At 39.4% G+C, this 16,285-nt stretch overlaps 1 protein-coding gene across 1 annotated transcript in view; it reads left to right on the plus strand.

The window, feature by feature from the left end:
- Window positions 1–16,285, plus strand: part of LOC126237005 (GRIP and coiled-coil domain-containing protein 2-like) — a 323,096-nt gene that overhangs the window by 129,574 nt on the left and 177,237 nt on the right. Inside the window, exon 7 of the mRNA XM_049946730.1 lies at window positions 7,916–8,152. Coding sequence (XP_049802687.1) covers window positions 7,916–8,152 — 237 coding nt within the window. The remainder of the gene's footprint in view (window positions 1–7,915; window positions 8,153–16,285) is intronic.

The raw sequence follows: 16,285 nt of genomic DNA on the forward strand, positions 1-16,285 counted from the left end.
GTGGTCGCCAACACCTGTAAAAGACAACAAGTGTCTGGTACAGTTGTTAGATTAGTTACTGCTTCCTCAATGGCAGGTTATCAAGATTTAAGTGAATTTGAACGTTGTGTTATAGTTGGCGCATGAGCGATGGGACACAGCATCTCTGAGGTAGTGATGAAGTGGGGATTTTCCCCGTATGGCCATTTCACGAGTGCTCCGTGAATATCAGGAATCCGGTCAAACATCAAATCTCCGACATCACTGTGGCCAGAAAAAGATCCTGCAAGAACTGGAACAACAGTGACTGAAGAGAATTGTTCAACACAACAGAAGTGCAAGCCTTCTGCAAACTGTTGCAGATTTCAATGCCGGGCGACAAGTGTCAGCGTGCAAACCATTCAACAAAACATCATCAACATGGGTTTTCAGAGCTGAAGGCCCACTTGTGTACCCTTGATGACTGCACGACATGAAGCTTTACGCCTTGCATGGGCCCGTCAACACCGACATTGGACTGTTGATGACTGGAAACATGGTGCCTAGTCGGACGAGTCTCGTTTCAAATTGTATCGAGCAGATAGATGTGTAGGGGTATGGAGACAACCTCATGACTCCATAGACCCTGCATGTCAACGGGCTGTTCGAGCTGATGGAGGCTTTGTAATGGTGTGGGGCGTGTGCAGATGGTGTGATATGGAAGTATCTTTCTGATCACCTGCATCCATTCATGTTCATTGAGCATTCTGTCGGACTTCAGTAATCCCAGAAGGATAATGTGACACCCCGCCCATCCAGAATTGCTAGAGAGTGGCTCCAGGAACACACTTCTGCGTTTAAACACTTCCACTGGCCACCAAACTCCTTAGACGTGAGAACATTATTGAACATTTCTGGGATGCCTTGCAACACGCTGTTCAGAAGAGATCCCCATCCCCTCGTACTCTTATTGATTTACGGACAGCCCTGCTGAATTCATGGTGTCAATTCCCTCCAACACTACTTCATATATTATAGCTCGCGACACCTAGGTTGGCGCTTCTGCGCATAGGGGCAGAGCGGAAAGGAAGTATGTGGGGATGAGAACTGCACATGCGTGGCAGCAGAGAGTGGACAAACAAAGTCCACGTTGCTGAACTGCGTTGCTGCGAACAACAGTCAGGCTCATTTTCCTATGGTAGATTGTATTGTATGTTCAAATCTACGAGGGAAATAATAAATATTAAACCCAATTTCGCTCAATTGTCATAAGAGAAATATTAATTCAGGCCTTGACAACTTTGCGTCCACTGCTCCACAGATTTACTCTGCATGACGTTGGGAGGCGAGAACAGCTGACACAGTTTTGTGAAGACGTGAAGTACAATTTTTCTCAAAATGACAATTGTCAAATAACTAGATCATTGAAACTGCTTGCAATAATTACCATTTATTGTGATTTGAACTGCATTATAAGTGAAAATTTAATACACAACGAATGTGTGTGTGTGTGTGTGTGTGTGTGTGTGTGTGTGTGTTTGACAGTAGTTACGCGGAATCTCTGCGTATAGAGAAGAATTAGTGATGGAAAAGATTAATGTAAAAAACTATCTTAAAAATTGTCAGTAAGTTGTCATACTTTTTGCTGTTAACGAGCATTATGAGTGTAAACTAACACATTCTCTATTACACTGAGAGACCGCATTTATAATCCATTGAACAAAGCAAACAATTAACCATCATCTGTGAATAACTCCAGGGAATGCTGACCGATAACATAAAAAACCACCGATGTCTCGACAAGTAACAGTTACTGTCATTTTAGGGCCTTATCCAGTTCATGCCTTGAAAATGACAGAGGTTTACATGTGGAAATATTGGACTTCTAATGAATGCATTCTCGCATGTTATTAAAGCATACAACATGTTGGGGGAAGCTTAACTTCTCCTTGGGCAATATTTTGAACACTATAGTCTGCATAACTAAAAGGATACAATACAAAGTCCTAATCAAAATGGCTAGGGAGTTCTCATTATTATGTACGCAACTGATATGTTGACAAACACATTTTTGAAACCACAAGTCCTTAAAACTAAGAAATATTATTACTTTGTTCCAAATTCTTTATCGTAATACTATTGTCACTTCTATTTGAGTCTGTTTTTAAACAATCTGATTGTAAATTTATGATGATAGGTTCAAGGCTTATATCCATCATCACTTCCCTGTCAAATTCTTATTTCTAAAGCTTTTCAGCATGCCATACGAACAGTGCGCGTGTTGCATGTGGAATATTGTCTATTGCCTCATCAAGTAGAATGTTGTCTGTTGCCTCATTGTCTATTGTCTCATGCACTGTATGTTATCTTGAATGTTTTGTTTTTTTCTCCCATATAGCTTTAAAACCCTTTGCCCAAATTAATTCTGTGGGGCTACACCGACAGTGACACGGGTAAACGCAAAACTGTGTGAGCCCATTCACGAGCAAGGAAGTCAAGTTTGTATGTTCTGTCACTTGACTTGTATAAATTAACGAGCTGCAGGAGATCAGCACAAGTCTGGTTTATACAGTGCTTAATATTTTTCAGCTGGGGAAACATATGCACTTTTCTGTTGTTTCTACTTGATGTTTTCTCTGTAACAGTTGAATTATAATTGGCACTGACCGACTTGGAAGCAAGGTATGACAAGATTTGTGAATCACGTCACAAAAATGATAGCGTTCATTTCCAAATGATAATCACTGCTGTTTTTCTTACATGTAAGTACAAGTTTATTCTCAGAAACAGAAATAGGAGAAAAGTCAGCATGCAGAATAATTATCTGAGAACCTATTCCTATGAGAACATTAAAATTGTCAGTACCAGCACTCATTTTCCAGCAGGTCTTCTTCAAATGATTCTAATTGACCCATGTTTCATCACTGCTGAACTACCTCCTTCTCTTGTATCGTGAATCTTTATATGGGATGTAGTTTGTGCTGTACCTATGTCCTTTGAACTAAAAACTCTCTTCTTAACTTATTTGGAACCAACGTCTTTTAAAATTCTTTACATTGATGAACCTGCATAACTGTAACACATTTTTGTGATATCAGGCTGTCATCATTCGCATGAAGCACTTTAAAACATCATCATTAAAACCATCCATTTTTGTTACAGGTTAATACGATTTCGCTGCTTTCCAGGTGACACGAAACCAAGTGTTTCTACGGTTCCTACAGCTCTGACACTTTCCTTTAAAATTCTTTTTACAACTCTTATGCCGACACCACATGGTTCTACAGTCCGTTCTTGTGTTTTCAAAGGTCAACAGTAGGAGACAGGCTTTCAAATTCACGTTTGAAAAAGTTATAAATGCGGAAAATAATCTGCCTCACCTGCTTGTGAAGCACTTCACATTTATTGCTGTCACCTGACCTTTTTTAAAAATCACACGTAAATATTTACTGATACACATTCATAGCTATACTGCTGCAAGGAAAAAAAGAGAAAAAAGAAAAAAAAATAGACAGTTGAATGAATAATTCGGTTGTCGCAAAGTACGGCAACAGTGCAGCATGTAGGAGCGAGATTCCACTCTCTAGCTGTAACTCTCAGCGAGCCACCTAGAAAGAGAATGAATATTATTGGCTGCCAGTGGCTAATGGAGGGGGATGCACAGAACGGCTGAAAATGGGGCCGCCTTCTTACATGATGCGAACTTTAGTTAAGTCCACACCACGTCATGTTGCAGCACTTCTGCAAGCTCACAGGGGCCCTACATGATATTAGGCAGGTGTACCAGTTTCTTTGGCTCTTCAGTGTATAAGTATTTGTGGATTGTTTGCTACTATAACCTTAGTATATGGTTTTGGAAATTTTTCTGATAGTAACAAAGTCAGATAAATATTTCATGTGTAGTTTGTGAGAAAGTAATTTTTCAGCACTGTGAAATATAACAGCCATTGAATATGAATATGGTTTGACATTGTTACTAATTTTTGCAAAGTGGAGGAACTGTTAGATGTCCTCCCATTGTCCTCAGAGTCTTTCATGATGGCATGACTGAATAAAAATTCTCTTCAGTTTCAGTAAACAACACGGGTTAACACATGCAGGGGGGAGGGGAGGGGGAGGCCCAGGGTAAGCAGTGGCTTTCCTCACCAAGATGCTCCACATTTATAGGAAGGTGGAATGGCAGTTTTAAAGATGAGTCTGGTACCTTTTACTTTGAATTGTGGTGTCCCATATTGGGCCATACCATATATTATAAGATCTAAATTCTGGACTTTGTTTGGCCCATTAGAGCAGTCAGTAATTTTAACTCCTGAGAAGATGGTTGAAAATATAGTCAGTAGCCTGAGAATTTAAACTCAGTTGATATGATTGAAAACCAAGAGTTTTATTATTTGTATAGCATGTCTGTCAGTTATAACATGACAGTTGTAATTAAGAAAACACCATAGTAGTTTGTGACTGTTGCCGTCAGTGTCCTAAACCCTAGTTCTAGATATGAGCCACCTACCAGAAAAATTAATCTTCCAAAAGATGTAGACTATACTTACAGTATAGTAATATACAATACAAAAGTAATAACAATATGCATTTTTGAGCATAACATGTTGTCATAGGAGCAACGACGCATATGACATAATCTGTTACCAAAAAATCATCCATAAAGTAAGTTATAAAGCACCTAGTATATCTACAGATATGACTTGTTCCTACATCAAAATCACAAGTGTCACTAATGTATCCAATGTATGAAACTTCCACTTTGGATACTTGAAAATGCCCTAAGGCCAAAATTGTACAATCGTACTAGAAATAAAGAAAATGGCAGCTGAAGGCTTCAAGAAATCATTCAAAAAATTCATCACAGCTGTGGACCCTATTGTATTGAAAATATACTTACAGTAGTAACATCCTATCTTTGGTTCTGTCAGGATTCCTACTCAATTGCACATCTACCCCTATTCTATTCTCAAAGTATAATTAGAACATCAATGACATGACTATAAAATTATTATAACAAATACAAGGGGCATTCAATAAGTAATGCAACACTTTTTTCTGAAAGCAGTGTGTTTTATTCAAGATTACAGAATGCCATATTATTCCCCACTCTTTTAGCTACAAAACCCTATTTTTCAACATAATCTCTTTACTGGTCAATGTTGGAGCCAACATCATGCTGCATCAGTAACCTCCCCACCATCCAACTACTGCTTCCCTCAGAGTGCATCCTTCATAGGGCCAAACACATGGAAATTGGAGATCAGGGCTGTAGGGTAGAAGAGGACCAATGAAGTTTTGTGAGCTCCTTTCAGGTGGACAGACTTACATGAGGTCTTGCATTTTTATGGAGAAAGAAAAGTTCGTTTGCATTTTTGTGGCCGCAAACACGCTGAAGTCATTTCTTCTGTTTGCAAGTTGATCATTGCACCTTGAGGGTGGGCATCAAACAGAATAACCCCTTCAGAGTCCCAGAAGACTGTCATTATGACTTTACCGGCTGGGAGTGCGGCTTTGAACTTTTTCTTTGTAAGAGGGGCGGTGTAGTGCCACTCCATGGATTACCGTTTGTTTCTGGGTCAAAGTGATGAACACATGTTTCATCACCTATGATGATGTTTGACAAATAATTGTTGCAATCAGCTTTGTAATGCATGACCAATTCTGCACAGATGGTCCTTCATTGTTGTTAATGGTCTTCTGTTAGATGGTGAGAAGGAACCAAGTGAGCACACACCTTTGAGTACCCCAACTGGTGGACAAGTGTGTCAGCACTACCTACAGAGACGTCCAGTGGAACAACAGGGTGTTTGATTGTGCTCTGTCAATCACCTTGAATGAGAAGTCACAGCTGCGTGCAGCCGGAGGGCATGTGGGAGATTGGAAGGGTTTGTGCGACCTTGTTGTGATGGTGACAGACGCCTTACTCTGCGACTCACCATGCTTTTGTTCATTGCCAGGTCTCTGTAGATATTCTGGAAGCACCTATGAATATCTGCAGTTCTTTGGTTTTCTGCCCAAAGAAACTCAGTGGGCTATCTGCTTGGAATGCACTTCTGTTACAGATGCCATTTAGATGGTCACGTAGTCTGCTGCTACCTGTTGGAACTACATTACATTATAGGGGCTGAAGTGGGAATAGTCCATCATGTTGCACAACAAATTCCACATTCTTCAGCCGAAATTTGCTGGGGAAAAAATCTGTCACATTATTTATTGAACGCACCTTGAACATTTGACTTACACATGTTAACTTTTGTTTGATTACTATTGTGCAAATACATCATGGCACTAACTCAATTGTTGCATGCACAGGGTTCAGAAGAGGCAAACTGTGTACTATGAAGCTGAGTATAACTCTGATGCATGCACTAAAAATGCACAAAAGGAAATTCCTTTAATCTGAGGAATTGTAATTGTCTTCAGCACTATGTGTGGTAATTTCAGAATGAAGGCTGTTTCTAGTTAATACATGAAGCATTTTAAATATTTTATGTTGGAATCATGACAGAATTATTACCCTTTTCATTAATTTGAAAAGTGTATCAATATAATGTATTCACATTTTTGTGACTGTGTAAACATATACTGCCCACAACAACACAGCCATATCTTACAGATGGAAACAGAGTTACATTCCCAAACTTGTTCATATCCTACCACTGTCACTGTTGTTGATATTAATCTGCACTGTACTATGGTCTGTTTGTAACAACAATATTAAATAGCCCAAGTTTTCAATTGCAGTGGGATGCAGGAAACTGCTTATAAGTAGAGTTCTGTTATACAAGCATGTTTACCGAGCGAGGTGTCACAGTGGTTAGACACTGGACTCGCATTCGGGAGGACGACGGTTCAATCCCGCGTCCGGCCATCCTGATTTAGGTTTTCCGTGATGTCCCTAAATCACTCCAGGCAAATGCCGGGATGGTTCCTCTAAAAGGGCACGGCCGACTTCCTTCCCCATCCTTCCCTAATCCGATGAGACCGATGACCACGCTGTCTGGTCTCCTTCCCCAAAACCAACCAACCAAGAAGCATGTTTTGATCTTTTAGATACACCCATGTATGCCTGTGGTCATTCTCATTTGCTAATGAAATATGAAGATGGGCTGTGAAACACTGTATAATGTACTGTTTTGTAATGGAAGTTTCTTAAATTGTAAGTTCATTGTGCTATTACTATGTTAGTTATTACTTTACAGTCTTATTTTTTTATGACAAGGTTTCTCAAATTGTGCACTTAAAACACTGATGTTTGGCGGGAAGTGAACAAGTGCTACACAGAAGACTATTAACAAAATGGCATTTTCTTCCTCCCAACATTTTTGGTAATACTATTACTGTTGTTATTATTATTAGTATTATTATTATTTCTTTCCTTTCTCAGACCTTAGGTCTGGTTAAAAATGGAAAGTGACGCGGGCCTTCATCAAGCGTGACCTGCTTTTAACTGTACGGTATATGTTACATTGCATTTAGGAACTTTTGGGTAATTGAACATGTATCAATAATTACAGATTTCTGTAGTTGTATATATGTGTTTGGATGTAGCTGTATTGCATTGATGTACTGGTGGATATTGTGTGGTATGACTCCTGTAGTTGATAGTATAATTAGTATGATGTCAACTTTATCCTGATGCCACATGTCCTTTACGTCCTCAGCCAGTTGGATGTATTTTTCAATTTTTCAATTTTATTATTATTTTTATTATTATTATTGTTATTATTATTATTATTATTATTATTATTATTATTTTATTATTATCTAAAATTTTACTAACCTTCAAAATAAAAGCAGATGTTCCATCAAAGTTACAGGGTTGTCAAAGTGTTCCATCAGAAGAAAAGTTTGGGAACCCCTGCTCTGTGGAGTGTGGATTATGCCACATTCCTCTAGTACACACAGAAAGTGGTTTTCTATTCACTTGATGTGTTTTTCATTTTTCTTTTCCCAGGAAGAGAAACAGTCAAAAGAGGAGCTGAATAGAAACCTGATGAAAATTAAGACTGCTTCTAAACAGCTGAATTGCAGTTACATTGAATTAAGAAAACAGTCAACATCTTTCCAAGCAGTACTGCGTGAACAGATCGTTGTGGCAACCGCAACACTACACACGATAATTGATCGACTGGCACAGTCACAAGCAGTAGAGAGTGTGGGCATTCTGCATGACATGAATGAAATGAACCAGGTAAAATACCTTTAGGGATTTTGTTGGACTCCTTTGCATCAGAATACATAACTCCACTCTAAACAGCAAATTTGTAGTCAAACTGTACATGAAAACTATTTTTTCTGTCTTATGTTGTGATTATACACATCATAGTTAAACTGAAACTGGTTTTTGTTAGCAACAGACAATATGAAGGGGAAGTTGTTGGAAGTTAGTGTAAGAATTCCAAGATCCTTAAAGACATCTCTGCAAAAGGTGTGGCTATCTTCTTTACACAATATTATTACGTCTCACTTCTACTGAATAAGCACCATATTTACTTTAGGTATGTTGTCCCAGAAGATAATTCCATAAGACAATAAGGAACGAAAATATGCAATATTCAATGACACTCTTGTCTTTGAATCTAAATGATGAGAGATACTTCTAAGAGCAAAGTGTGCTGAACTGAACTCTTTGATTAGTTTATTTTGTGTTGACTCCATTTTAAATTGTTATCCAAAAGTATTTAATACAATTGTTTCATTTGGTGTATGTCATTTTAATCTCCACTTCTATTAACAACAGCTAGTTTATAATTGCATAATATGAGTCATAATGTGAGATTAAGACTTCAACTGTTAGCCATGAACCAACTGTAGGTCTATTCAGCTATCATCTGAGCTGTGTCTGCTGAGGTTAAGTTTGGGCCCTTGATGAGTATGCTTATTTTATCACCCACTTTCTGTTGTCTCCGGGTCTTTTCCATGCATACTACGTTATATCATGACTCTTAAACTAAGTATCTGCAAAAATTCAATTCTGTTTTGTGCAAAATATCCATGCAACTTCCCCATTCATTCCGTCTGAGATATACTATTTTTCCTCGCCTTCCTTTTCTACTTTTGAATTCTTTTCCCTGCACAATTAAATTTTCATCTCCTCTAACAATCTGAATAATTGATTTTGTGTCATTAAGTCTTTCAATTCTTTTTTGTCTCCTGAGCTATTTGGCATATATACATGTTCTTCTGTGGTGGGAGCTGACTTTGGCTATAATAGTGTGTTCACTATGCAGCTCATGGTACTTCAGCCACATTCTTACTTTCTTATTCATTATTAGCTCTACTTCTGCATTATCCGAGCTATTCGCCGTTCAGTACTAAGCTAAGTGAGGCAACATTATGCTGGTATTCCATGTGATGTGAACACACCGCCATTTGATGGCCAGAGTCCCTTCTCATGAGTGATTTACATTGACATAAAAAATGAACTGACACTAAAGGGGTCTAATTTGCAATTGATCCATTCGATCGATTTGTGAATTGTAAGGTTTTTGGTCGATCTTTTCATACTTCATTCTGCAGAGTGCATCTGAAGTTGACTAATGTATCAGTGGTCTTTCTGAAGTCATAGAACCATGTTTAAGAGCTGCAAAATCACCAGGATTGAAAGTGTTTATATTTAGAGATCATTAGCACACTCAAGCCTGGGCATGAAGTAACACACAGATATTGCATCCAGAAAACTTTCTAAAATCATCAACTTTATTTGGTATGTTCTAAATACAGAAAGAGAAATCAGATTGAAATTGTTAGTAAATTATTTCTCTTCGTGATGGTAAAAAAGGCATGTGAAAATTACTGCCCAAGTTTGGATGTTCTGTGTGATGAATCACATGTCACTGTCTTGAAAGCTGGTTGGGCAAACACAACACATTCTCTTTATTGTTTTTATTACAAAATGGTTGTAAAAACCTACACCCAGAAACAATGGTTTCACTTTCAGAAGATCAGTCACAGTTCTTATTTAATATGTGTGGAATGTTAACAAGAATGAGAATTTTTATTTTTTGGGAAAAATTTTATTTATTCGTCTACATCAGTGGTATCCCTTCAAAATAGTCTCCATTAGATATTATTCGCTTGTGCCAGTGCTTTTTCCTAGCCCCTAAACGCTTCTGGAACTAGGTCTTTGGAATAACTTTTATCTCTCCCAGCTAAGCATTTTTTAATCTCACCAGTGGTTGTAAAGCAATGGCCCTAAAATGTTTTTATTATTTTTTTCCGAACAGGCAAAAGGTGAATATGGTGATTGCGCTACCATTAAAACAATGTTTTTGGCCAAAAATTCAAGAAAAAACAATGAAGTGTGAGCAGGTGCAATGTCTGGGTGCAAAGTTGTGAATTGTTTCACCACAAATCAGTATGTTCTTTTTTGATTAAAACAAGTTTTTCGTCCAGCCCATGAAGGCCCAAGGGATGTTTTCCAGCTGCTGTGTTATCCTGTGCCTTGCAGCAGCATGTTGAGTGGTATAGAGGGGCATGTGATCAGCACTCTACTCTCTCTGCCATTTTGCAGAGACTTTCCAGTCCAGGTAGCCGCTACTACTCATTCAAGTATTTCCTCAATTGGTGTTGCAAGGCTGAGTGCACCCTGTAAGTCAAGTAGCTCTTCAGTTGGCATCATGAGTCTCAGTGGACCCTGCACCAGTCCTCCCGCCAAGGAGAAATTTTTGGCAGTACCAGGAGTTGAACCTGGGTCCTCCACATGGCAGATTTCTATTCTGACTACTGAGCTATGCAGGCAGACTCTTTATTATTATTATTTCTTTTCTTTCTCAGGCATTATGTCTGGTTAAAAATAGAAAGTGACACGGACCTTGGTCAAGAGTGACTTCCTTTTAACTGTACGGTATATGTTACATTGCATTTAGGAACTATCGGGTAATTGAACATGTATCAATAATTACAGATTTCTGTAGTTGTATATATTCGTTTGGATGTAGCTGTTTTGCGTTGATGTACTGGTGGATATTGTGTGGTATGACTCTTGTAGTTGATAGTATAATTGGTATAATGTCAACTTTATCCTGATGCCACATGTCCTTGAGTTCCTCACCCAGTTGGATGTATTTTTCAATTTTTTCTCCTGTTTTCTTCTGTATATTTGTTGTATTGGGTATGGATATTTCGATTAGTTGTTAATTTCTTCTTTTTATTGGTGAGTATGATGTCAGGTTTGTTATGTGGTGTTGTTCTATCTCTTATAATGGTTCTGTTCCAGTATAATTTGTATTCATCATTCTCCAGTACATTTTGTGGTGCATACTTGTATGTGGGAACCGTGTTGTTTTATTAGTTTATGTTGTATGGCAAGTTGTTGATGTATTATTTTTTAATTGTTAGTGTTTTTATTATTATTATTATTATTACTACACACAGACATTGAACTTGTAAGTAGTACTTTTTGTTAGTTGTTCAACCTTGTGGCAAGCACTCTTGGAACATTATGCTGTTAAAATCAAAGAAATCAGTGAGCATAACTTCACATTTGACTCTTCTTGTAAAGCTTTTTTTGTTCTTTGTGATGCAATATACATCCTCTGGGGAAATGGAGCCTCAGTTTCAATACCTTACCTGTAAACCTGTGTTTCATCACTATTATAACACGTTTCAGTAATTCTGCATTGTTGTAGTCTTCACATAGTGACTGCTGAGCAACTATGCATTCACAGCAGTTTTCTGTTCAGAAGTTTTGAACACATTTTGCTGTCACAAGTTTCATACCCAAACCACCAGAGAAAATTCCATGACATGAGCCAATTGATATGCCAACATCATTTGTGACTTCTCTGATTTTGATTCAGTGATTGATCTTAATCATTTCTTTCTTTTTTCCACAATTTTATCAGTTGATGAAGTTCTGGGGCATACATTCTTAAACGTCTTCACAGCGTACACCACTTTGCAAACGAGGGCCTGCAGTGTGTGATGCCTGGGATGTTAACCTACATAACTGTATAAGTGGTTTCTAGAAGTTGATCCCACTGCTGGGGACCTTTCCTTGTAAGTGATCTATGTTATAGGAGAAAAAGCTGGAATAAAATTTACTGAGTTTATAAAGCTTCTTGGAACTCTGGATCTCAAACGAATGTTTTGTTGATGTTATTTTCACTAACAGACCCGCACCACAAACTTGAAAAAGCAGTAATGTATGGCAAATACAAACAATATATGTTACTTTCAAAAGGGGAAACTAAACAGAATATGATATGACAAGTTTTTATACGTGCAAAGCGCACTGATATGTCAAAGAAGTCAACTTCATAAGAGATACATTACGATTGTACACTGTCAACTGGATACTTAGAACACACTGGCCAACAAAGGGCAAAAATGTGGGAATATTGCTGCTGAAACTTGTAGAATGCACAATTGTAACTTGAAGTCATTTACCACAACATGTGTTAAGCGTAAAACCCATTAACTTTTGAAAAGTCTCAAGAATCTATCTTTATTCGTATAGATATACACTGAAATTAAGGGGAATGATTATTTGGATGAGGATACTAGTTCCAAAATTGTATAAAACTCAAATGTAGATTACGATTGATGATAAAGTGTGAATACATTTTTCAGTACTTTTGTTTGAAAATGCACAGGATATCATGCCTTACAGAAACAAGTTATGATACATTCAACACACAGTGCATGTGTTAATTGTATCATAACTTAAGTTTCTGTGTGGAGTGGTATATTGTGCATATGTATCATGTAATATGTCAGGATTTAGATTTGCGAAGACAATTTATCTGACAAAAGTGATCTCACACCTAACAAAGGAAATACTGGTAGTTGGTTTATATATGTAAATAAACAAGTAAAATACACAGTTTTTTCACTGAGCTGGTTTTCTGACATCCTCAGCAGTAGCATGCAAAAGATAAAAAGAGCGAAAATTCTGGAGCACAACAAAGCTCATCTTCTACCTGAGGTGGTTAATTATAATGAATTTAAATGTAATTCTTACTGCGTGTGAACTGTTGCATCAGTCTTGAAACTTTTCTGTAATGCAAACGTGAAAATTTATTGCGGCTTCTCGTTCCACAGATACTGTAAAGTAAAATTTCTTTTGCATTTCCCAGTATTTATAGGACATGAGGCATTATTAATTATAAAGTTTTGTGACTTTGTTACATTTAAGTTTCCATTATGATGCAGCAGCTCACACAGTAAGCATGTTATTTAATCCCCATAGTATGTCAAGTCCTTGCACGTCTATATAAAAATTTATTACAGATGAATCCTGCTTTTCATTGTCATCCTCACTGACATTATAAAAATTATACCTCTTCCATACTTTATTGTTGTCTTTTGTATGAGTTCTTACAAAATCACCGTGCCATCATTCATCTACATCGTCGCCACCCAAATGACATTTGTGCAGCTGTGATTTGTGTCCGCATGCCTGATAGTGCAAGTGCCATGTTTATTAGGTGGGTGATAAGGCTACACCATCGGTCTTATGGCTCAGAAAATGGCTTGATGGCTCTAAGCAGAAGTACAAGCAGAGGAGACTTACGGGATACAGTTGCATCCCATAATTTTATTGAACAAGTTTTGAAAGCTTTGCAGTTGTGACAATGAAATTGTCTTATGATATCTGATAATCAGTGACACTCTGTCATCATATGTCTAATTAAGCAAAATAATAACAGTTTTAGAGTTTTGCGAAAAATACCTCAATTAGGAACACCCACAAAACAATAATTCTGATAAATGCCTGACGTATGCTACACCACAAATGAGGAGACAGATGTCACTCCATGCTGCCAATTGTCACTGCCAAATTAAATACTAAATCACAAATGTTAAGGAATAGAGGTCCTTCAAGGAGAGCAAGAGGATGGGAATTGAATCCCTCCTTAGATATAGATATCTCAGTTTAGAAGTTCAGAATTCAGTATTTTTCTCAATTGTACTCCCGCTACATTCACTACCATTGCTACTACTGTGATTGATAAGTGGAAGAAATGATACCACCATCCCTTCCCATACACCCGTTCCTTGTAATGTAACACTGGTCGCAAGAAAATTATGCAGACTGAGAAATAAAAGTTCCATAGTCAAAGCAAATTCCCATTACACAGAGAGCCAGGAGATGAGCAGGACAAGAAGTTTAGGCTGTGTTTAAATGTTTATTTTAGCAGTTGTTTTAATTAAAGCTGTGATAAAATTGAGCACAAATTATGTGTTATAAGCCTTAAAATTTGTGATTTTGACTACCTGTGCACTGAGTTTTGACAACCAGTTACAGAAATGCACCAAAGAGAATGTATGTGTACTGGAATCACTTTGGGCAAATTATTACAATGGACATACATTAGTTCTTTTTTGTGTATTTGTAGACCAATGGAAAGCAATTTCTGGTGCTTTGTGAACTTAATTTCAGCTGTCATACATTCTCCCTCCTCCCCCCTGCGGGCCTGAGAGTAGAATAGACCAGAGGTACTCCTGCCTGTCATAAGAGGCTATTAAAAGGAGTCTCACACCTTTCAGCCTTTATGTGATGGTCCCCTGTCGGGTTCGACCTCCATCTTCCTAAATTTTCCCAACGAGTGAGCCAATTGGGGAAGGACGCCTTACACAGTGCATCGTGCTCATTGTGCATTGAGATCTTTAGCCCACTTTCTCATCGTGGCATTGCAGTCCTGCTTATCCTCCATCTCTTGAGCGAGGACACCTTCCTGGGTGTGCTTTCCTCCACTCACTGTGCAGTGTCATTTTCTGCGCCAACGATGACCATGGAATTCTTTGCACCTCATATCCAGCACGGTAGCCAGTCCGTTGTGGTGGGGCCGTCATGTACCCTGTTGGTTGTAGCCCCCTGACTACACAGGGATCGCCTGTCACCTTGGGGCATCGGACTCCCAGCAATGGCCATCCTGCCAGGTGGTCTTTGCTACAGCTCGGTGGCACCCATCGGGAGGGCCCCAGGTCGGGGTGGGTGGCATCAGGGCGGATGACGTGCAATAAAACGTACCACATCATCACTTGCTGGTGATCAAACACAAGCAGTCTCTAAGTGTTCCAAGTCTTCCCTGGCCACACCCTGGGAGGAATGCCAGGCTAAGGATGGCAACGAACCTTATTCACCGTGGTACCTCGTATGTATGAGAGCTGATGGGGCTCCTTTGTCTCAATGAAGCCTCAGTTTTCTGTAGAGCATTTAGAGGACAAGTTTGGAGGGCTTGTCCAAAATGAGGTCAGGGTCAGTCGATAAAAACGGCATCCTCTGCCCAGTCACGGGCATTACTCACTTGTGACGAGTTGGGGAATCTTTCCGTTACCATCACACTTCATAAGAGCTTAAATATGTTCCAGGGTATTGTATTCCAGGGGGATCATCTTTTGCAGTCTGACGACAAGCTGCGTGCCAACTTAGAGCAACGAGGAGTTAATTTCGTTCGGCGCATCCATCAGGGTCTGAGGGATAATCAGTTTGCCACCGGTACCTTCATCTTGGCCTTCGAGGGTGACACATTACCTGAGAAGGTCAAGGTGATGTCAAGTCATATATCCCTCCCCCAATGCGGTGGAGTATGGAGTATTGGGATGGGAGGGATGTCCACACTCTCAACATGTGATGCTGGAAGTTCAGCCATATGTCTTCCCGCTGTACTTCCAGCATCACATGTCGAGATTGTGGACGTCTATCCCATCCCAATACTCCATGTGCCTCGCCTCCCATCTGTGTCATCATTCCCCTTGCTCACCAGACTGTAGGATTGTACAGCAAGAAAGGAAAATCGTGGAATATGAGACCCTGGACTGACTGACCTACTACACTGGGGCCAAGAGGAAATTTGAGTGCCTACATCCTGTGGCTATTGTGCCGCTGCTACGAGAAAAGTTGTAGCCCCATCAGTTCCGCGAGTTCCATTCGGCTCTCAGAGCCGGAAGACTACACCTACCCCCTTAATGGTGGGGGGCACTTCCCTCCTTGTTGCTCCTGCACCACCTACCTCGTGAATACTGTAGCCCCAACCATCGGGGACACCAGTCCCCACTTCTCAGCCGAAGAAACGTAAGCCTTCTTTGGCTCCTATCGCTAGGAAGGGGTCCCTTGGGTCACTCCCGAGGTTTCTGCTATTGGGAAAATGGCACCTGCCAGTGGCTGAATTGCTCAATAGCAGCTGGTCGTAGGGCTTCATGATCATCCTCAGTCCCGGAGACTGAATCAGTGAAACTCTCCCAGCCAGAGAAACCCACGGATCAGTGAGAGAAATCCAGAAATATGACCCCCAAGACCAAGGGAATTGTGGTGGCACCCACACCACTGCTGCCTACAAGCTCTGCATCTGAGGATGAGGTGAAGATTCTGATGTCC

This window comes from Schistocerca nitens, chromosome 2 (assembly GCF_023898315.1).
Source record: "Schistocerca nitens isolate TAMUIC-IGC-003100 chromosome 2, iqSchNite1.1, whole genome shotgun sequence".
Classification (NCBI taxonomy): domain Eukaryota; kingdom Metazoa; phylum Arthropoda; class Insecta; order Orthoptera; family Acrididae; genus Schistocerca; species Schistocerca nitens.